Genomic DNA, 22221 nt, shown 5'->3' with positions numbered 1-22221 from the left:
AGTACACATTCCCAAGTGCAAGTGATTGGTTCAGCACCGTAGAATGTGTTCAATTCCTTACCAATTTACCCCGTAATTTATTACAAAATGTGTATCATTAAAAGGGTCTTTTTGTTGACCAACAGTTACATTTTGTGGTGCATTTGTACTGTCTAGCTTTCATCTCAGTAGAGACTAAAACTAGTTAGTTGTACTCTCTAAGTTTACTAATGATTATGCAATACAATAGCAGCAGCCTAGCTGAAAAATCCATTTTTTTTATCTCCATTTAGGTATGTTCTAGTATTAGATGCTTTTCTCCATACAGTCTTTTACCCTCTATCCTTTAGCAGCCCTATGTGACCTTTTCTGGTAAACCTGGCTTGTTGTTAAAATACATTTTAGATAATATAAAGCTGAGCTCTAAGTAGAAATAAAATGTATTTAGTAGTGATGATCATCACATCCATGCGATTTAAAATTAATTCTCAAAAATACTTTTAGTAAAAATACAGCATAACCACTAAATATTATAAATAGACATTTTAACCAAGAACTACAAAATATACTGTACCCTCTAACTTTATTATTAGATATTATCATTATTAGATATTAGGTACTGAACAGATGACCGCTCAGGCTATAGACTGGAGCATTAAGGAAGACGACGGAGAGGGCATTCACAAACAACTTTATGTGAACACATGGCCAACGTCGGACACATAATCCCAGCTTAATTAGTATTTATATCCGTGTGTTTCAGCGAGAGCTCTGTCTTCCTTACACACACTGGTACAGTCTAATCTGGATTTACTGTACTGTCGAGCAAATAAGGAAACATCCACATCTATTGCTGTTCTGAAATGTGTTCTAAACCTAAAATGCAGGAAAATATCTTCCCTTTACAGCTGGCTATTTTATCTATAAAATTAGCTCTGAAGAGTGTCCTTAGGGATCTTTCCTTGTGTTTCTTCAACTGTACAGAGGATGGGGACTTCTATATTACGGTATGGTAACTAGTTTGTAGGTAAAATGTGCAATACGGTGGTGGTGACATTATTTTTAGAAACATGTATAGCATGTATAGATGTGTGTTTAGTTTTAATAACAAGTGATTGGGTTTTTACTTCTGAATATAGCTTACCCCGGAGAATGGTGGGGGGCTTTTGCCCTCTCCCTTTCCAAAGCCAAACATTTTGGCTGAAGTCCAGGTTTTTAGAGAAGTTTGGGTGCTGTTTTTTGGGTTTTATTGTGCAATGGTGTCATTATCAACCTCTTCACACTATGAATGGTGGTATTGTGAATTGTTGCTCTCAAGATACCAGTTTTATCCATTATTAAAAAACCTAATCTGTCTTGTTAGAAACTTTGTGTAAGGGTGGGCGACCACAGGCAGATATTTATTTCCAGTTGATCTCTCATCCAATAAAACATCAAGAATCAAAACTGTACTTTCAACAGATCAGTAACTAACTTGTTTACTAAAAATTGTTGCTCGAGGCGAACAATCGTGATAGCGTCAGGCAAAAATCTAGCGTGTGTACAGCACCCTGCCCTCCAAAAGTTTATTTGTGACATCTGTCCAAAGTTTAAGTAGATATAAACTTTCTTGTAAACTGCAGTACATTTGAACAAGATCTGGCATTTTGCCCTCTTCGAAATCAAAAACAAAATCCAGTTCTTGTAAATTGGACCCCATTGATGTTTTAAATACCTGTGATGGTTGTAGCCATCTTAATTTTTCTTTTACTTATTTACTAATCCGTCACAAAAGAGATTCTTGGTGTCCATTGTGAAAAGTGGCAGTATGTATTGCAGATTATCAGGATACATTGTCTATAAATAAGTAATGACCCCCTAGAATATTGACTCTTTTGTTTTTCATTGACTTGTGATATTTTTAAGCTCATGTGACCTTTTAAGTTGGGAGAGATTGAGTGCAGCTACAGACACCTGAAGCCGGATCTGATTGAACAATAATCCTTTTTACAAGGCTCAGGGTTTAAATCTGGCACTTTTTTGCCTATTTTTAGCCTATATATATATATATATATATATATATGGTTTTATACTGCATGATCCTTTAGTTTGAATTTAAAATGTTAAGACTATTCCAGCATTCAGTCTAAGGCTAGTTTTCATCTTCTGCATTATTTCTGCCTAACGATCTTCATTTTCATTCATGGTCCATTTTATTAAAGATAGTAAACCTTATGGGACTGTACATGAGAAAGTTGTGCCGACTTCCATTGCTGAACTAGGCTTTTCAAAATGCTGATTCCCTGGCTGTCATGCTGTAGCTTTGTCTTCAGTGGTTACTGAGTTGCTGACCTGGAACAAGTATGAAGATGAAGTGTTGTTTCAGTCATTTGCAGCTTGAATATTTAAAGGTCTGTGACTCATAATTAGGTGAGAGACAGCCAGGCAACAAGCAGGAGGCAAGCAATTGCAGCCCCCTCCGTACTTCCTGTGTGACAGTGTCAATTAAAGAATGATTCATTGCTGTGCTGGAAGTTATTTGTATGCACTTGACAGACTATAGGAATTATATGTATTACTACATGAATATATATATATATATATATATATATATATATATATATCGTTTTTTTTATTATTTTTTTTTTCTAAAGTCTTTGAAAAATCTTTAAGTATTTTATAACTGTTTCATGTTATTCTGTACCATATGTTATCCTTGTCTTGTGGTTTACATCCACATAGCTGCTTGCAGGAACTGTGATGCTGATGTTCCCAATGCTAGTATCGAATTTTCATTTCAAATTCATTTTATGTTTTACTTTATCTTGAATAACCACTCAAGGAGGTCATGTTGACCTTTTCATCGTTTTACTTTGTCATTAATGATTTTTCCTGTTTGTGCCTTTATGTAGTTAAGATTTGCAGACACAATAACAAAAAAGAACAGTGAACTTCTTTTACTTGCCCCATTTTGGTCTGTGAAAATGTCTCCTTTATTTCTAATATATTCGAACAATAAGTGCTGTTATGGTTCAGTTCATGTTATGTCTGTGTGCAAGGATGATGAGATGATGGGAGGTTTGTGTTTTGTAATCTATCAAAAAATAAAGTAGGCAAGGATGACATCACCTGCCGTATTGTCATCTAAAAGAAGGCTGTAGCGCCCTATAAAGTTATGTTGTAAGTTGCGGGCCAAACTTGAAACTGAAATAGCACAGCTATTACTATTCCCTGCGCCAAGAAAACAGTCCAATGCGGGGCTTAATGGTATGAGTGGCTGGAACTCCCTCTTCACTGAAATAGCACCGCTACTACAATTCACTGCGTCTATTAAACAGTCTAATGCAGGGCCACGAATAGGCAGAGAGGCCGCTGGTCTATAGACGCAAGTGATGCCGGCGGGCCAGCTGCAATTCATATTTAGGATTCCTTTGGGGGCCAAAAAAAAAAGAACCTTGTGGGCCAGATTTACACCTGCCACATCCCAAAATTGACAAATATTAGAAAAAGAAACGGTGAGGGACTTTAAATGCAGTATATATATATATATATATATATATATATATGTATATATATAATACACACACACACACACACACATATTATATGGAGGATAATTCATGCATATGTGGTTTGCATGTTTTGTTGTGTTATCATTTGTTTTTAATATTTTTGTTAAATAATTTTCAATGTTACTGGTATTGTTGAGTTTTACAACTGTTAGTTACTCGGCAACATAGTCACATGTGTGTATATATAAATACATACTGCCTTTAAAGTTCCTCACTTTTTCTTTTTCTATTATTTGTAACACAGGAGTTGCTAAAAAGCTGCTAAGCTTTAATATAGAAGTGCAACACATTTTGTGTTGGTAAATTTACTAAAATCCAAATTTTTGCACTCTTCCTTCTTGTCTGTTAATGGAATGTAAATCTCTATTCCATTTTGTCATATTCTGGAATGGTGCATGGTTTCTTCAGTACTCAGTAACATGTTATACCCAAATATTGATCTTAGTAAAAATGCTAGAAAAAAATGAGGCAGCTTTAAAGCCTAAAGTCAGATATTTGTCAAGTGACAGCCACTCTACAAAAAAGTAGTGTATTTTTACATCCCCTGAAAGTTAGAATTTTAACAACCACTAGAAATCAAGATACTGGATACAGGGAAAGAAACAAGTATATGCCTTGAATTTATAAGAATATACATAAAAAGAAGTTCTAGCTAAGGTGCAATATGATTCACCCAAAAGGAGAGAGGAAAGAGAAGGAGCAGCCTGTATTCCTTTGTCACACTTCGGGTCCTGTGCTACCACAAGCCAGGAACTATGGCAACCTTTGCTGACATGAGTGGGCGGAGCCAGAACTCAGCCAGCACTTCGTGATTGAGTCGCGAGGCCATGGCGATCCACCCCTGACTTGGATAATTTCCCTCAGCACACCTGAAGATCTCTCACGGCACACTAGTGTGCTGCGGCACAGTGGTTGAAAATCACTGTTTAAACCTTGGTAATTATTAGGAAGAACAAGCATTTGCTGACTGCAGAACTTTAGGTCTGACTCAACAGGAGTGTGTGACAGATCTCTGCAGAGAGACTACCACTTTCAAACAGAGGACAATGGTCCCACTCCACAAGCTTCTGGTGCAGGACACATTTTCTATACAGGCTGTGGCTGTATAGTCATTTTTTGGGAACAAGCAAGCGTATCAAGATTTTCAACTAAAGGAACCGAAGCAAAAATAGGTCTGACAATCCCTACTTCCCCATATCCCTGGGAGGGGGTGTTGTTAGGAGAGGAAACAAAGACAGCAACAAATACTTCACTGGAGATTTAAACCTATCCTACAAACCCTTTTTTTTTTCTTTTTTTGTTTTGACTTTGTTCCTGTTGATTTTTCCATCACGTTTTGCCTGACTGAAAATCTTTGTTGGGATACAGGCATCATTAAAAATTGAGGCTCTGGCCATTACCACCTTTTCTTAATACAATCTTGTAGAGAAAAGAATCTGTGTTTTATGTTAAATGTGTTATGTTAATCTTACTTTAGCAGTGGTAATTTCCCATGATTTTGTGGATACAAATGCAAATAAGCTGTCTGAGTTCAAGGAAAAGTAATACAAAGTGCGACAACTGATGCTAAATACATAGCAACGGGAACCTCAGCACATGCACCCATTTATCAGAAATATCTATTCAATTCCAATCACAGACTAGATTTACACAATGGAACTTCACAGAATACTTTGCTTTAAGGAAGGAGTATGACAGTGCTTTAGCACAGGCTGTGTTTTCCATTTGATCCTTGATGATAAGGCAGCATAGTGGAGAATGGGAGGGGAATGTACAATGGCTTTCATGTCTCCTATTGCAGACTTGTATTTTTCTGTTCCAATCAGATCTCTTCATTAAAAATAAATAGTTATAGCATTTTGTTATGTCATTGTTTCTGAATATATTCTAAATGGTATTCTGATATTTAAAGGGCAATATTTATTTCTCCATTTTGAATAGAGTAGGGAAAAGGTTGCAGTCTCTGTAATGTTTTTACTGTTCTCCATTTCCCTTCAAGTGAGATTTACCCTCACAATTGATCCCGGTAATAATTGTAACCAAGTGGGGAAAAAATGTAAAATTCTGAATTGTCACCAGTACAAAGGAGTAGAGGAGAAATTTTTGTTATGGAATAGTTAGGTGGCAAATGTCTGAGGGATGTTTTTCTCTTATTTTGTAGAGATCTCATTCACTTTTTATTGTGATTACAGATGGGAAGTAAATGAAAACCTCACTTTCATTTTGCAAGGCTAGAATTGTGACCCAGATTTGTTTTTCTTTCTTTTCTAGAGTGCTGACCAAATCTCTGCGCTTTGTCAAAGCATGCAGGAGGTAAACCACGACATGATGGATGGGCAAAATGACAGCCCCGAACCTCATAGGAGACCACTAGCTCGACATTTGTCAGATGCAGATAGACTTCGGAAAGTTATACAAGAACTTGTGGACACTGAGAAGTCCTACGTTAAGGTACATATATGTGACACTTTGGGATCACTAGTTAATATTTGGGTAGAAAGTATCATTTAGTACTGAGTTTACAGTTTTCAATTTGGCGGTGTGCGGTATGATTTTTTTTTTATTTTTAATGAAGCCGATGAGAGTCATCAATATTTTATATTCTGTTACTTGTTTCGGGATATTTTACATGGGCACCTGTAATGCAGGCGCTATTACAGTGATCCGTGATCTATGTGTTATAGAAGGTTAGGCACTACTAGTATATTTATACATTTTTAAAGTAAGTGTTGAAGTCTTGTGATAGCCAGGTAGCAATAATGATTGTGTGATTTAATCAAATGGTGATTGTGTACCTTTGAATTTCATTCCACAGGATTTAAGTTGTCTGTTTGAATTATACTTGGATCCTTTGCAAAATGAGACGTTTCTTACTCAGGACGAGGTAATTATTAGATTTTCCCTACACAACCTAACCTATACTGCATCTGTAAAGTAGGCATTCCACATTCAAATGGCCTTCTTCAGCCCGTAAAGGGAACCTTTTAGCAAATTAATATGAAGGTACAAGATGTAGGTGTGTTATTCTGCATTTGGTGTGTAAATGGAACCAACTGCCTTCATACCTGAACCAACTTGACTGCAGTAAAAAGATAGAAATGGCAACCTAAGGGTTTGCAGCTTCAAGCCAGCTTTGACAACTCAAATATTTTTATCCTGCTGGGTTTTGTCTAAATAGTTTTGACTTGGTATCTCTGCCTGAAAAACTTTATGGAATAGTTTTCCATTGTGCTAAAGGTTTCTATTATTTTCTTATCTCCCTACTTAAAACATAATGGTTTTAATCAATTTTGCAAATGAAAAAAATTATCACAAATAATTAATATAAAAAGCTCAATTTAGAATTTAAATTATTACAACTTTCTTAAATTCTCAGGAAAAAAAAATAGATTTCCCCTCTTATATAGCTTTACTTTTTTATTATCTAAGCAGGAACTTGGTAACTGCTGTCCTGTCATTGATCTAACCTCACATACTAAGATTCGGCTGTTCACTTACCAAAGTGAATTTTCACTTCAAAATGTGAAAAATGGAAAAAAAAAGGTTTTTGCATGCACAATGTGCTAATTTACATTGCTAAGTAAACATCCTAAACTATGTTCCGAGTTTGTTAAAAGAGTAAACTAATGTCAGATAATAGACTCCAATAATTGTACAGACCTTATAAATGCAGGGTTCTGTTTATTGCTGCTTAGCGCTGGTCCTCAAATGTAATGAGCAGGTAATACTGTATATCCCCAAGTTAGAACAGCTGAAGTAATGTTGGGACTTGGCTTAAGATTCTTATTACTTGTACTGTCTTGAGTAATGTGTGTCTGCATATATTTTCTGCAAGGAAAATAGCAACTACATGATGTAGCTTTTTATTGTGTTGTATTATAATTGTATTTCTAGATGGAATCTTTGTTCGGCAGTCTGCCAGAAATGCTGGATTTTCAGAAGGTTTTTCTACAAACCCTAGAAGATGGTATTTCCAGTGCTGCTGACTTTAATATACTTGAAACACCATCTCAGTTTCGGGTAAGTAATATGTTAATATTTTTTTTATCATTGGATTACATAAGACCGACTGTTAATTCGTTTTTGTGATGTAAAATGTAGCCTGGTTATCATCTAAATCTTAATAAAGAAATTATAAAAAAATAACACTAATAAAAACACCTTACACATTTTTACATTGGCTTAACTTGAAACGGCAAGTTGTTAAAATGTTTTTAAAATTAAAATTCTGCTTTAATGTCTGCTTTTCTGACTTTTTCAAAGGTTATGCTTAGTATTCTTCCATGTCTGTATACAGAACATAACATTGAATGGTCTGCTACAGATCTCCACTTGACATTTTAGTGGGATTGATGTCAGGACACAGATTTTCCTTTTGTACTGACTTACCTTTTTTCTGAAATGATGTCATGCTGTCATGTACAGCATGTTTTATATCACACCGAGATGTCCTTGTACTCAGCTATGTAATTGGGAAGGTAGATGGGGGATCTGGGTGAGTTTGTAGGCCTAATATTAGGATACTGATACAGTTTGATGCTTGTAAAGCTAAAAGATACTCTAAATTAACTCAAGAGCGACATGAATTTGCACCTATTGTGAATCATTAGTATGACTATTATCCATAAAACATAAGCATATTTGATTTTGTAACATCAGTACAAAAAAGAAAAAAAAAAAAACGCAGTACATCACAGCCATTTGAAGTTTTGAAAATGATGGACTGCCAATATGAGCCAGACTCCATTTGCTTTTGAAAACCACTAATAATTTCAAGGCTCTTTTTGAGCATTAAAGTTTCAATCAGGTTTGATTTCATGTAGTTTCATTAGAGCTGGCCCATTCAATATATAATATGTATCTAATAAAATGTATAATATGTCATACTTGGGCATTCTGCCACTCCGAGTCCCCGTCTGAAAATGTGAAATTCATAGTCGTGGTTCTTTTCCCCATGTAATAAATGTTCTCTTCTGTTGGTTTCAGAAATTGCTCTTCTCCCTTGGAGGATCATTCCTGTATTATGCTGATCATTTCAAACTGTACAGTGGATTTTGTGCAAACCATATAAAAGTGCAAAAAGTTTTGGAAAGAGGTAATGCCAAATATATATTGATAACCTGCTAGTGGCATACTGTATGTATTCTTTATACATAAATGTTGTTACATGCACTCTTCCGACAGCTCGAACAGATGCAGCTTTTAAGGATTTTTTGGATGCCAGAAATCCAACAAAACAACATTCTTCAACTCTGGAGTCGTACCTTATCAAACCAGTACAGAGAGTCCTGAAATACCCCCTGCTATTGAAAGAACTGGTATCACTAACAGACAATGACAGCGAGGAGCACTACCATCTGACAGGTACTTTTTCTTGTTTGCATATTATTTTCATTATTTATTAATTTATTAACATTAGGATTATCATTTTCCTTAAAGCCAATTTTTATTTGCTTACCCTGAAATGGAAATTATATATTACTTAAGCAGCATTTTTTACTACATCTGTTCCATACAGAGTGAATATAACTAATCAGCTTCCTTAGTCAATGCCTTAACAATACATGCCAAAGCAATGTATTTCACAAGGGACATATGTGTCTGCAATGTGTGTTTTAGGCTCCAATAAATACAGTGAAATATGTAGGAAATAACTGAGCAGACAGATTACTCTCCTGCTATTGGGGTGTGCCTGCTCTCATTATGTAAAAAGGAAGTACAACATTCTGTAAGGTTCCTGAAATGGTACTGTACAAGGATGCCACCATTCTGACATGCTTTGTATTCATTTCTGCCATGTAGTCTGAAATTTCCATTCCAGGTATTACCAAATATTAAACATGGGCTGCCAATTTCTCTTTCTCTGAGCACCCATGTGTACTTTTATGTGCCTATTATATAGTATCATTGATGCTGAAAACAGGATATAGGATTTGAGAACTTCATTTTCAGCTGGCACTTAATTTGAGGGATAAAAGATGCTAAGCCTTATTTAATTGCCGATCATCTAACATTAATGCTTGTTTTTTAATTGATGCCTGACAATCCTAAGAAGGTATTTCTAAGCCAAGTTTAAAAGGTAACTAAGAAAACTCTTTTTGAAAACTCTTATGTTTCCCTGTAGGAGATGCATATGAGAATATGTACCATATTGTTTACTACCTAATGGGCTAATAATGCAAAGAATTCATCATGACAGTAGAAGAGATCAGACACATGACTTGTCACTCATGTGGTTGGTCTGTGCTCTTTTATTATGAATTAGGCTTTTTTGCTTTTTGTTTTTCTTTGCTGTGATTGGCTGTTAGACTTGAGAATTGTCACTGTGGGAGGGTGTCCTTTTGCTGTTTCATACCTTACAATTGAGAATGGCTGGAATGGAGTAGGGAAAAACATTTTCTCTGTGGTTTGGGTAATATAAGGTAAAGTAACCAGGGAGACATTTGAAGAGTAAGGTAGTACATTTACTACCTACCCCAATAAAAGTAGGGAGTTGTGTGGTATAAATTACTTTAAAATTTTTCTAAAAACTCGTCAAACTTTTTTTAGTATAGCAATTAAAATTATGGCTTTAACATTTCCATATTTCAGTTTTTCAGTTAAAAACAACAAACAAAAAAACAGATTAAAAACACACCTAAGGCACAGAATTACTGTATACAAACAAGTTCAAAGAAGGCTGGTTAAAAGGTTGGACACATTTTGCAAGGCTACACCTGCTTCTTCAGGGGAACGTCACAAAAAGGGGTAGGGTGGGTTCAAATAGTCTTATTAACTGAAGAAAAGCTAACTTCACAGAACTTCTGTATGCATCAATGGCTTAAAAAACAGATTTAAGTGATTGATCAAACTGTAGTTGGTAGAAAGTGTGTCTTATCCAAATAGATTTGGTTAGTTATGGTCAGATCATTGGAGAGTCATGGATTCCTATTCTGTAATTTTACCTCCAGAAAGCTGCACATCAAAGTTATTTACTTTTTTAAAAATAAAAACATTAAAATTTTTCTTTACAACATAAAATTGTCTACAATTTCTAATGGATTTTGAATTTGAAACACAAACTCTTCATCTATGGAGGGGCATTTACAATAAAGTAATCAGGCTTCATTGAGAAATTCCAGTAATTTGTATTCTGTGATTGGTAAAGTTGAATTACATTGTTCAGTCTTGGTGATTACAATCTGTGGATCTGGGAGACTCATGATTGCATGTAGTAGTAATTCTATGATTCATTGCTTGTCACTTGTTGACCCAGTTTGATTTGAAATAATTAGTCAGCATTGCTTATGTACAAATCTTTGATTAGCCTGATTATAGTGTTATTGGGTGATGTTGTAATGCTAAGCTTGCCTGGACGATTTGTCATCGGTCTTTTAAATTAGTATTTGTGCACAATATATACAGAGAACAAAAATAGTATTGTTCCATGTTAGTTTGGAGTACGTATACAGAAAATATTTATAGCCATAACTTGTCGGTTAAACTAAAAAGTACAGAAATTCAAGTTTCTATCTTTGGATTTAGTCAAAGTTGTATAACAAGCATAATTGTTACCCAGTCAGAGAATCCAATTGGTCACTAAGACCAATCAATCTATTACCACCCTATTGTCTTTTTTCCCCCAAATGATACACATAATATGTATACATAATGAATTTTTGTGTGCTATAAATATGTAACAACCATGATTTTTTTTAACAGAGGCTCTTAAAGCTATGGAGAAAGTAGCCAGTCACATTAATGAAATGCAGAAGATCTATGAAGATTATGGAACCGTGTTTGATCAGTTAGTAGCAGAGCAGAGTGGAACGGAGAGAGAGGTATGAATAGCTTTAGTAACTGGTATCAGATGCACTAGTTATTCACTTGTGTAAATGTTTCTGCTACAAAGCAGGTTTACACAGACATTCTGAGTTTGTAGTATATAGTACGTACATCAAGGTTGAGTACAATTAGTGGTACACTTGCAAAACACTGCTTGGTTGTATGTACTGGGCAGCCCCAAACCTTTATCAATGATTTATAAAATTATATATTTAGCATGATGGATTATTTTACTATGGTGTGAGGTATAATAAATAGAGATTACACTAGTATAAAATTTAGATGGGATGTTACAAAAAAACAGCCTCCTATAGTTATACTCAGGAATGTAAAAACACTGTCCCTTGCAGTGGGATCTTCTATGTTGCATAAGTTGAATGTTCATTTTGTTCAGGGGATGATGAATAAGAATATTTACTTTATTCCTTCACCCATTAGCAGTCTATTTAACTGTTCAAAGTACCCAAGATGTGGACAGGCCCTTGATGTCCTCAACGTACAATACTAGACCACATCTTCATTGTGTGTGTTGATGTCCTAGAGCCGTGACCAGTTTGCCATAGAAAAGGAGCAACTCAATCATTTGGAAGGGGGGTAGGGGTGGAATAAAATAAATATTTCACCATAATTATCACTCAAATTTTTGCATATAATGTTTCCAGGACCAGGGTGGACCCACAGCAGGAGTTAGTCTTTCTCTAGTTCAGAAATCAGTATACAGAATTGAAGTAAAGATATATAAATTTATCAAGTCAATAATATATTTTATAACAAAGGTGGTAAAAAGCATTTTGTTTTACTTCAGGTCACAGAACTATCTATGGGAGAACTCTTGGTATATTCTACTGTTACCTGGTTAAATATATTTCCATCCCTTGGAAAAACACGAAAGGAATTGGAGCTGACAGTATTTGGTAGGTGTTTATATGTAATTTATATGCATTAGACAGATGATTACATTTTCCCAAGATGTACATACCTGTTTTCATGAAAAGTTGTAAAGCATTTTCCCGAAATATATTTTTATTGGAATTACTAGGTAAACATGGCATTAGGCCAGATAAGACTGAATAAACAATTAAATAAATAATTGAGAATGACAAAGAAACATGACATATGCAAAGAGGTATCAATCTGTAAACTCTTTGGGCCACTTATACTGAAATATTAAAATGTATTCCCAATATAATGTAAGCATCAGTACAGTTCAAATAAAGATTGTGAACACTTCAGAATTTTCTGCATGTTGTTTAAATAAGCAAGATTGATGGAAAAGGTATGTGACCCTTTTAATTTATAAATGGTATAGAAAACTTGGTTTCCTGCAGCCCATTACAGCATGTACATCATATCGTTTTAATCCAGGCATTTAGTAAATAAAATAATGAAAACACATGTTTTATTCTGAGGTCACACATGAACATGATTAACTTATTAGTTACCAGGCTATTCTGTGACGTTATGACCACAGTTAAAATAGGTAATTACTAGGTACACAGACTTCAAACATGGCTCTGGTGTAAAATATCCTGCCATTGTATAGTAATGAGATCCTGAACTCTGCATGGGTCCATCAGAATGACTGCTAGTTGCCAGTCTGTTGGATGAGCAATGTTACGTTTTGTAGTATCTATACAGCTTTAATCTATTTTGAATCTTGGTGATGAAGGTAATTTAATACAGGGTTAAGGACATTCGAGACCCTTCCTAGATACAAATAGGGGGAAGTTTGAAGGGGGGAGGGGCAGTTTCCATGACTTGCAGAAGAAACCTTTTGCTAAACACAGCTGAGGTTGTGGGTGATCATAGGGCGAGAGCTTTTTCTGCAGCCTCTTGTAACTCATTATTGACCACAACAAACTCTGCAGTAGTTTCCTTTTGCATATCAAAGCACAGCTTGCTCGATGAGTTAATGAATGTCTAGGCTCCATAAAGTTTTTTGCTTTCTTTGTGATTAACTCACAGTGAGGATTTTATACAGTACCTGACACCATGCTGCCTAATAATATGTTGAGACAAACATCTGTCCTAATTGCATTTATTAAAACAATATACCTGTTCCAACTTACATACAAATATTGTAACAGTAAGTCCCAGTTTTTCACAGTTCAGCAAGACTTTAACAGAAACATGTGGATAATGTTTACATTTTGGAAGCCACATGTTTTTTAAAGCTGCACAAAAGTGCCTAATCTAGATTGTTATTCAGCAACACTGCAAGTGAAAAGAAGTTGATCTGCAAAGCACTCTGAGGAAAAGGACTGGAGGATTGACATGACAAGTCACAGCTGGCGAATAGTTTAATAAAATTATTTTTTGTAATGCACTTTTGAATAATTTGAGGAAACAGATTTGCATCTTTTTTTTTTCTTCAATTTATCCTTATTAATTTTGGCAATCGTGACAATCGTATATAATAAAAAATCAGTTTTACAATATAACATCAAGATCTTTAAGATAAAATCAATTACAGGCTCATACCCTGGTGTCTATAGTACATTTCACGTTGCTCCTAAAAAGAAAAAATAATGCAAACACACCTAACAGTGAATATAACAAAAGCGAAAATATCGCTAATCCGTGAATATATATAAGTTTTTATATGTAGGGGGGGTATAACTGGAGTCCCATATTAGTAAGTCATATAATACTGAGATTACATGAGTAGGGCGAGTATTGGAACTTCTCAAATTCTGTCAAACCCCTACATATTAAAGACATATCAGGTAAAGAAGAAACAAAAGATGTTAGCTGTCTATATGAAAACCATGAGATCATCCTGCCCGTGTTGGGTGTATTCAGGGAAGCCAAAAGAGGAACCTGACCATTGAGCAATATCCTTAAGATATTGATCGTTCTCACCCAACCAGGATAGAAAATGAGATGTCCCTATTGGCTAACTAGACTATGTATTTTAAGTAAAAATTGGCTGGAAAGAAAATAGGAACTGTTTGAAACAAGTAGAATAGCTTTGGAAGTATATCCATTCTGGGAGTATTGACCCTTGCAAACCAACCTAACGGTAAAGAGGAGTATTTCTGAAGTTCAGATTGGAGTTTACTTTAAAGTGGGGAGTAATTGTAAGAAAATAAATTAGAAGGATTGGAGGTTATCATCACTCCTAAATATCTAATCGCCTCTTTGCATATTTTAAAAGAAGTATTTACTCTAAGAGATGACATTTGGCTATTATCAAGCGTAATATTAAGAATCTCGGATTTTGAATGGTTGACCTTAAATTTACTCAAGGAGCTAAATTTCTTAAACTCTAATAAGCAGGAATTGTAATACGAAGGGATGAAACATAAAGAAGCAGATCATCTGCATATAATGACAATTTATAATGTGAGTCACCGAGCACTATCCCTCCAACATCTGGGTTGTGGCGTAGCGCAACCGCCAGATGCTCCAATATCAAGGCGTAAAGCAATAGGGAAAGAGGGCACCCTTGTCTTGTCCCATTCTAAATACAAAAATAATTAGACAGAGCACCATTAACTCTTACTCGGGCCAACTGACTCTGTCAAAGGCTTTATCCGCATCCACCGAGAGTAGGCAGACAGGGGTGTGGGTGCCATGAGCATATTGAGACAATAGAGTAGTTTTAATAGTATTGTCCCTTGCCTCTCTCCCATATATAAATCCCATTTGATCCTTATGAATTAAAAAAGGCATATAATGAGATAACTATTTGCAGTCATTTTAGAAAAAAGTTTAACAGCCACATTTATTAAGGATATAGGTCTATAGTTAGAACACACAGTATGATCCTTGCCTGGTTTGGGAATAGCACTAATATGTGCTTCAAGGCTTTGTGGTGGAACAGGGGAGTTAGTCGATATTGAAGAGTACACCCTAGTCAAAAAAAGGACTAAAGAAAGAGCATATATCTTAAAAAGTCAAGGGGTAAATCTATTAGGTCCTGGGCTTTTACCAGGTGGGGTAAAAGCTTTTATCGCTGCACTAACCTCCTCTTCAGTGAACGGAGATTCTAGAAAAGTTATTGCCTCTGAATTTACTTCTGTAAGGGCCATTTTCAACAAATATTGCTCTAAAGAGGACGCTGGTATTGCATCAGAATTTAGTTGATATAGATTATAATAAAAATTATAAAATATCTGTAAAATATCTTTAGGAATAGATGTCAATTAACCAGTGGGAGTTTGTATAGAGGGTACACATGCGGCAGGTTCCCGCGGGTGCAAGCCGCTTGCCAATAGCCTGCCGCATTTATCTACATACTGATAGATCTGTTTACGAAAACGGTCTCTATAGCGCTGATGAGCTAGGTCATACAATTCCTAAAGTCCTAATCTTCCTAAGCCTAGCTCCATGCTGTATTAGGACCCCTCCAAGAACCACTTTCATAGCTTCCCACTGTATCGGGAGAGAAGTGGTATCCAAGGAGGATCCCTTATAAAATTAGCTATGGTATCAAGGACTGCTTCAGCGCATAAAGAATCTTTGAATAATGAATCATTACACTTCCAGGTCCATTCACTGGGTCCCACTTGTGGATTTTGGAGAGACAGCGTCACCGAGAAATGATCGGACCATGTGCAAGAATCTTTAGAGGCAGTTGGGTGCCAATCAAGTGCTGGGTGGCTCACTAATATATAGTCAATGCAAGAATAAGTTGAGTGCAAATGGGAATAAAAAGTATAATCCCTAGTGGTTGGGTGGAGTGTGCGCCAAATGTCCATCAACCCAAGCTTATGCAGTCTGGATCGAAAAGAATTCAATTTAGAGTAGGAGATAGAGGTTTTTCCAGGGGATGTATCAAGCCGAGGGCCAAGTGCAAAGTTTAAATCGCCTCCCACTATGATAATACCTTTAGCTACTCCTTTTAACATTTCCAAATATTGAGTAATGGCCATTGTGGTTGCTGATTAGGTGCATAAAAAGAGGCAATAGTAAACTTCCTATTCCATATGGAAATCTTAAGGATGAAATATCTGCCCTGTGGGTCAGAATGGGTATGAATTATTTAAACTGGTAGCAATTTATTAAATGCTATAGAGGCTCCCTTCGTTTTAGAATCAGGGTTAGAACTGTGAAACCAAGTAGGATAATAACGATTACAAAGATGGGTTTCTTGAAAAAATAGTATTTGTATTCTAGCTTTGTGTTGGGCATATAGTAATTAAGAGCGCTTGTTGGGGCTATTAAGGCCCTTGATGTTGAGAGATCGAAATTTCAAAGTTTGAGATTGTGTAGATTTGTGTAGATGTTTGAGATTGTGTAGTTTGAGATTGTGGCAACATGATGATAAGGCAAGGGCAAAAGAGTCACCAGACAGGCGAGACGGGCTAACTTCTCACGCGTGGGGTGAAAACTAAAGTGGGGTCAAAAAGTCCCAAGCTACCGTTAGAAATAGACGTAAGACCTATGTGAGGGGAAGTCTCAGTCAGTGGCGGGAGGAAATGAGCAATCAATTTTGATCCTACCCGGATAAAAGGATAAAATTATTAAACCAGCATAGTTTAACATCTAAGCAGCATCAATATAAGACCAATAAAGAAAAAAATTCAAATATGGAGCTTTACTCTGTGGTCCTAAATTCCTGTGGACCCAATCAATCTCTCGGTCCACATCTGGAGGTGCCCCCAATAATGAGGCAAGGATAGAACAGACTGCAGAATGAAGACCCGAGTTAGGGACAGATTTTGGGAGCCCCCTTATGCAGATATTATTACGCCTGTTACAATTTTCTGCATCATCTTGGAGTAGAAATAACCTATTAAGTTGAGCTTCATGTCTTTTCAATATGGTACTGTGAGTTGCCACCTGAGTAGTAAGGTGAGAATAGGCTTTTTGTAATGTAGGCGTGGTAGCTGTAATTTGCTGTATAGAGCGCTGCATAGCCTGGAACTAATTTGCAACTTGCTTCCAGCCTATCTATACTTTGCTCCAAATCTTGTCTAGTAGGTAAAGCCCAAAGATGAGCCCTTCAGTCCCATTCATCTTCACTTATTACAGAAGAATTCAAAGAGAGGGGTACATTTTCCATAGCAGCAGGGGTGGTCTGGCTCTAAATTGGAGAGTTAGGGATGCTAACTGTATGATGGTGAGTCTCTAGCGTATCCCCAATAGCAGCTATAGCTGTAGAGGAGCCGCTGGTCAGCTTGCCAGGCAACCGCACTCCTGTTGCTTCAATCGCGGCAGCGAGATTTACTAGAGGCTGCGGCTTTGCGGCCTGTTCCTTCATAGAGCGGGCACCGGGGGAAAACAAACCGGCTATCCCGCCTACTGCAGTCCCGCTGCCAGCAGGTTTATTCTTCTGAGTTCCTCTTCCTTTGGGACCCATCTGGGGGTACGAGTAAGGCACACACAGTAATGTGCTAAGAAGATAAGTGGATTTCTGCGGATAGCAGAGCGCTCAGAAGAGATGTGTCCTACACTGCGATCCGCTGGACACGCCCCCTGTTTTTTTAACTTTTTTTTAATTTAGCAGTAATGCTTGTCAGCAGTTGGAGGAATGCAAGAATTTTAATAAATGTTAAAAAAATTAAATATTTGTATTAAATATAATGGGGCATATACAAGGAAATTGTTGCAATCGGCAGAATAATCACATCAATAAAAAATATTAGAAATAAGAAAAATCTTAGATATTATTAAATCTTAGAAGGACTGATGACCCTGTATGTTTCTTGGCCTGCAAAATGTGTTTTCTCTGTAATGTAATGTAGTGTAATATTAAACAGGAACCGAGAACAACTGCATGTGGGAACTTATCCATACCAAGTCTGAGGTCCAAGGCAGGCCGGAAACGGTGTTTCAGCTTTGCAGCAGGTAAATATATTCTTTTGTACATAAAATATGAAGCATTGGTTCTAGATGTGTATTAGAAAAGACTGTCCCTAGCAACATTTCCCTAATTAGTTATATTTGTCTTGTGACCACACAAAACATATTCTAGGGGTCACATTGCTGGAGGGATTTTTGCAGATAAATGGAATACTTACCATGGGTATTATCTGTAAAAATATAAAGAATACTTTTTCATCTATGGCAAATGCAGAATAGGGTAGCCAAACAAAAACATTTATAAGAGCTTTTAAGTGCCTCTAAATAGAAGGCCTTTGTGGGATGCTGTACTTTGCCTTTTCTCCCTTGTAGAATATTTCTGGGCCCACAAACCACAGATTTATATGGGTACTAAGAAACATGTGGTACCTTTTTCTGCAGGACTTTTCCTTTTAAAAGTTTAAAACGGGTACAAGCCTGCTTTAATGTGTAAGGGTTATATTTAAACCTGCAGTTCTTTAAAAAAAAAAATTATAAAATATTCCAAATATATATATATAAATATATATTCTAACATAGGTAGAATCACTTAAATATTTCTATATAACTGTCTGTGTTCTAGAATGTCAGCTCCAGCCTCCAACTTCATTAGCCTTTATTAGATCAGATCCTCATTTCAGACCCACAAAGTATTGTATTATTGTAATCAAAAAGTGAGTTTTGCTCAGGCACCAGGCTATAAATGCATGTAAGGTTTTGATGGATGGTTTTAATAAAGGGCCTAAATAACTTTTCTTGTTTTAGATTTGCAATTTTTTATGGCATGCAATACCAGGCCCTATTAAAACAGAAGCTGGACATACGAGTTTCCATGTAAACACATAATACTGAAAACTTAAAAATTTTACTTAAAAATATTCCACCAGTATAATCCCTTCCTGTGTCCCCATTCAGGACACATGGAGTGGTACCCTTCTCTCTCTGGCTAATCTAAGTTTCTTCTGTATAAGAAGACATTACCCATTTCTTCCCTGATGAAGGTTGGTAGACTTAGGGGTGCTGCACGGACTAAATTTCCTGAAATGTAAAAATAACTTTTAATAGGGGTTTAGCTTTAATGCAGTATTGGAGCAGGTGATGCCCTTTTCACTTATATTACATTTATTGTTGTCAGTTATCTAAATTCCATGCAAAAGTAAATGGCTCAAAACTAAGTTAATGATCAAAATGGTATAAACCTGTAACTTTTACTGTTCCAGTGACTGCGAAAGTAAAACCAGCACAATAAAAGTGATCCGCTCAATTCTGAGAGAGAACTTAAGGCGACATATAAAATGCGACTTACCTTTGGAGAGGAGCTACAAAGACAAGCTGGTTCCATTAAGAAACAGAGTTCCAGTGTCAGCAAAATTAGGTACAGTACCCTTCAATAGTTATTTCTGTTACTGCTAGAGCAATTACAGATCCATTTATTTCATAGTAGAGAAAAACTGTGATATTTCTACTGATAAACAAAATTGTCTTTGTTGGTTTTGGAAATATTTTAATGTGAAGTGTATATATAAATATATGTATGTATGTATATATATATTTGACCAGTTGCCACAACCAACACCCCAGTGGGCTGGCAGACCACATGGTACTTGCCCATGCAGTGCATGGCATTTTTCTAGAGTGTAATGAAGAGCTGATTTCCATTCATGCCTAGCCATTGAGCATGAAACTTGCTTACCGTGTTGGGGATACATATTGGATGGAGGTATAAGGGAGACCATTGAGGTTACATTTTAAAAATAGTACAGTGAGTATTTAATTCTTTGCTTTTTATTTTACTATTGTTTACTTGTATACTTGGAAATAATTTTTAAATTCCTGTTTTTTTCAAGAATTTTCAAAATTAGGTTAACATAATATTTTGCCTGCAGAATCATGGATACTCTTGGGTAGTGCAAACTAGATAAAATTAAAAAAACTTTTCATGACTTGTAATAAATGGATTAGGAATAACATGAAGTCTCTCTGTAATACAGAAAAAGATTGCCTATTGGCTTCATTTTGTTATCTGGATTCTCCAAGCTGTTTACAGTTTGTATTGAAATGTCATTACATTTTAGGGTAGTTGTTATTTTCGCATTTAACTTTCTATGTGGTTAACTTCAACAGCATCCACGAGATCATTAAAAGTGCTTAAGCACAGCTCAAGTACTGACTGGAATAACAGCTTGGGCAAAGGGAATGGTCAGGATTCAGATGATGGCAGCCTAAGCAGCGGCACACACAGCAGTGGTTGTCCTACCATTGAAAGCTTTCAAGATCTTAAAAGTCGTTCTCCAATCAAACCTCTGCAGACAAGCATGTCAGACCTTCCAAACACTACAGTCAAGGAGTCCGATATTCTCAGCGATGATGACGAAGATTATAGGCTGGCTAATTTGACAACTGACTCAACAAATATAAAGAGCAGTCCAACACAAAGCATCGAAGTACAGTTCCAGAATTTAAATATCTCCGAACTCTCTAATGCTGAATCAAAACATTTGGAGTCCAACGCTACTGACCGGGAAGGTAACTTTCAGTTAAAGGACCATCCAAAGCTTGTAAGGGGACATTTCTGTCCAATTAAACGAAAGGTTATCAACACAAAACCAGACAAGATGATTACAAAGGCAATGAAAGACCATCACCAGTCTCTTGACAACCAATCTGATAACTCAAGCATTGATCTGAATGCAATTTTGGAAAGGGAATTTAGTATTCAAAGCCTAACTTCTGTTGTAAATGAAGACTGCTTTTATGATACTGCTGGCAAATGCGGCAAGTCCTAGCTTCAGCATAATAAAATGTGTTAAGTAAAATACAAGCTCGGAATGATTAAAAAAAAAACTTTGCATAATGGTGATGTTAAACTTGTACAGTCTATATTTGTTTCAGTTAAAATTTCCTCGTTCTGTTCATACATGGACATAGTAATTGATGTAAATTACTTACTGTACCTGTTTAGTTTTGTGCACTACTTAATTTTGCCACATATTAAGTTATTTTTTTTTATTTATTGTGTATGTGAAAAATATAAATAAACGCTGACCAAATTCAGAATATTTGAACAGGTATGAAAATGTTGTCATTGGCTTAATAATAACTTATAGCAAATCATATCATTTATGCATGAATTTGAGCAGCAGATAGCTATTTTATTTTTTTGTGATTAATGCAGCATAGACTTAAAAAAATTGGAAATTATTATGTTTTAGAGTCATCAAGAAATCTGACCTGACTGTTCATCTGAGCTGTTCAAATGGCATTTGTGTATACACAAAATAAATCTTAGACATGAATTCTCCATGGCTCAAAGAGAAAGAAAGCAGGGGGCATTCATTAAAATAATTTCTTTTGTAAAGCTAATTTTAAGTTATTTTAAGTGTTTTGTGTATCTAAGTGGAGACCTTCATTTTGTACACCCCCAAATAATGTTTATACCAAACTTTATAAATATATGTGTATAAAACAAAACCTTGTACTGTAATATTTTTGGCTGTATTTTTTTTCCTTTATCTTGTACATTGCCTAAAATTTGTGTTTTTTTTAAATAAAAAAAAACTGTTAAAAAATTTAAAATTTTGTATTTTAATTACGTTTTTTAGGGAATTTCATTTTTAAATAGTTTGTATGTGTTTCCCCCTTTTTGATCCTGAAATTGCACCTGATATTCATATAGACCAGGGGTGCCCATACTTTTTTGGCTTGCAAGCGACTTTTAAAATGACCAAGTCAAAATGATCTACCAACAACAAAAACTTGGACTTAAAAACTTCTGCGTGCGGTAGTTTTTTCTGAAAGGCAGGGCTCCGTGATCTACTTGTGTTGCCTTTGAAATCTACTGGTAGATCGCAATCCACCTGTTGGGCACCCCTGATATAGACAAACAAGATATACTGGGGTGTGCTAAAGCTTTGTTTCAGTATAATCCAAGGAACAACAGACTTCCAAAGCCTAAAGGTTGTTACCACTAGTCTGTATGTTGTTCTCTGGTGCCTTTTGTTATCTAATTCCAATGGGCAAATTACGATTGCACCAGCATAGGATAACATAAAAAGTGATAACATTTTGTACTGATAAT

At 35.8% G+C, this 22221-nt stretch overlaps 1 protein-coding gene across 1 annotated transcript in view; it reads left to right on the top strand.

Annotated features, from left to right (window-relative positions):
* TIAM2 (TIAM Rac1 associated GEF 2) overlaps positions 1-21719 on the top strand; it is a 159205-nt gene extending 137486 nt beyond the window's left edge. The window contains exons 18-27 of the mRNA XM_072410256.1: positions 5802-5981; positions 6346-6414; positions 7425-7550; positions 8517-8625; positions 8715-8894; positions 11232-11350; positions 12160-12282; positions 18058-18149; positions 19364-19518; positions 20268-21719. Coding sequence (XP_072266357.1) covers positions 5802-5981; positions 6346-6414; positions 7425-7550; positions 8517-8625; positions 8715-8894; positions 11232-11350; positions 12160-12282; positions 18058-18149; positions 19364-19518; positions 20268-20929 — 1815 coding nt within the window. The 3' untranslated portion in view covers positions 20930-21719. The remainder of the gene's footprint in view (positions 1-5801; positions 5982-6345; positions 6415-7424; positions 7551-8516; positions 8626-8714; positions 8895-11231; positions 11351-12159; positions 12283-18057; positions 18150-19363; positions 19519-20267) is intronic.
* Positions 21720-22221: the final 502 nt, after the last annotated feature.

This window comes from Pyxicephalus adspersus, chromosome 4 (assembly GCF_032062135.1).
Source record: "Pyxicephalus adspersus chromosome 4, UCB_Pads_2.0, whole genome shotgun sequence".
NCBI classification, from domain to species: Eukaryota; Metazoa; Chordata; class Amphibia; order Anura; family Pyxicephalidae; genus Pyxicephalus; species Pyxicephalus adspersus.
This window is presented reverse-complemented; position numbering and strand designations above follow the sequence as displayed.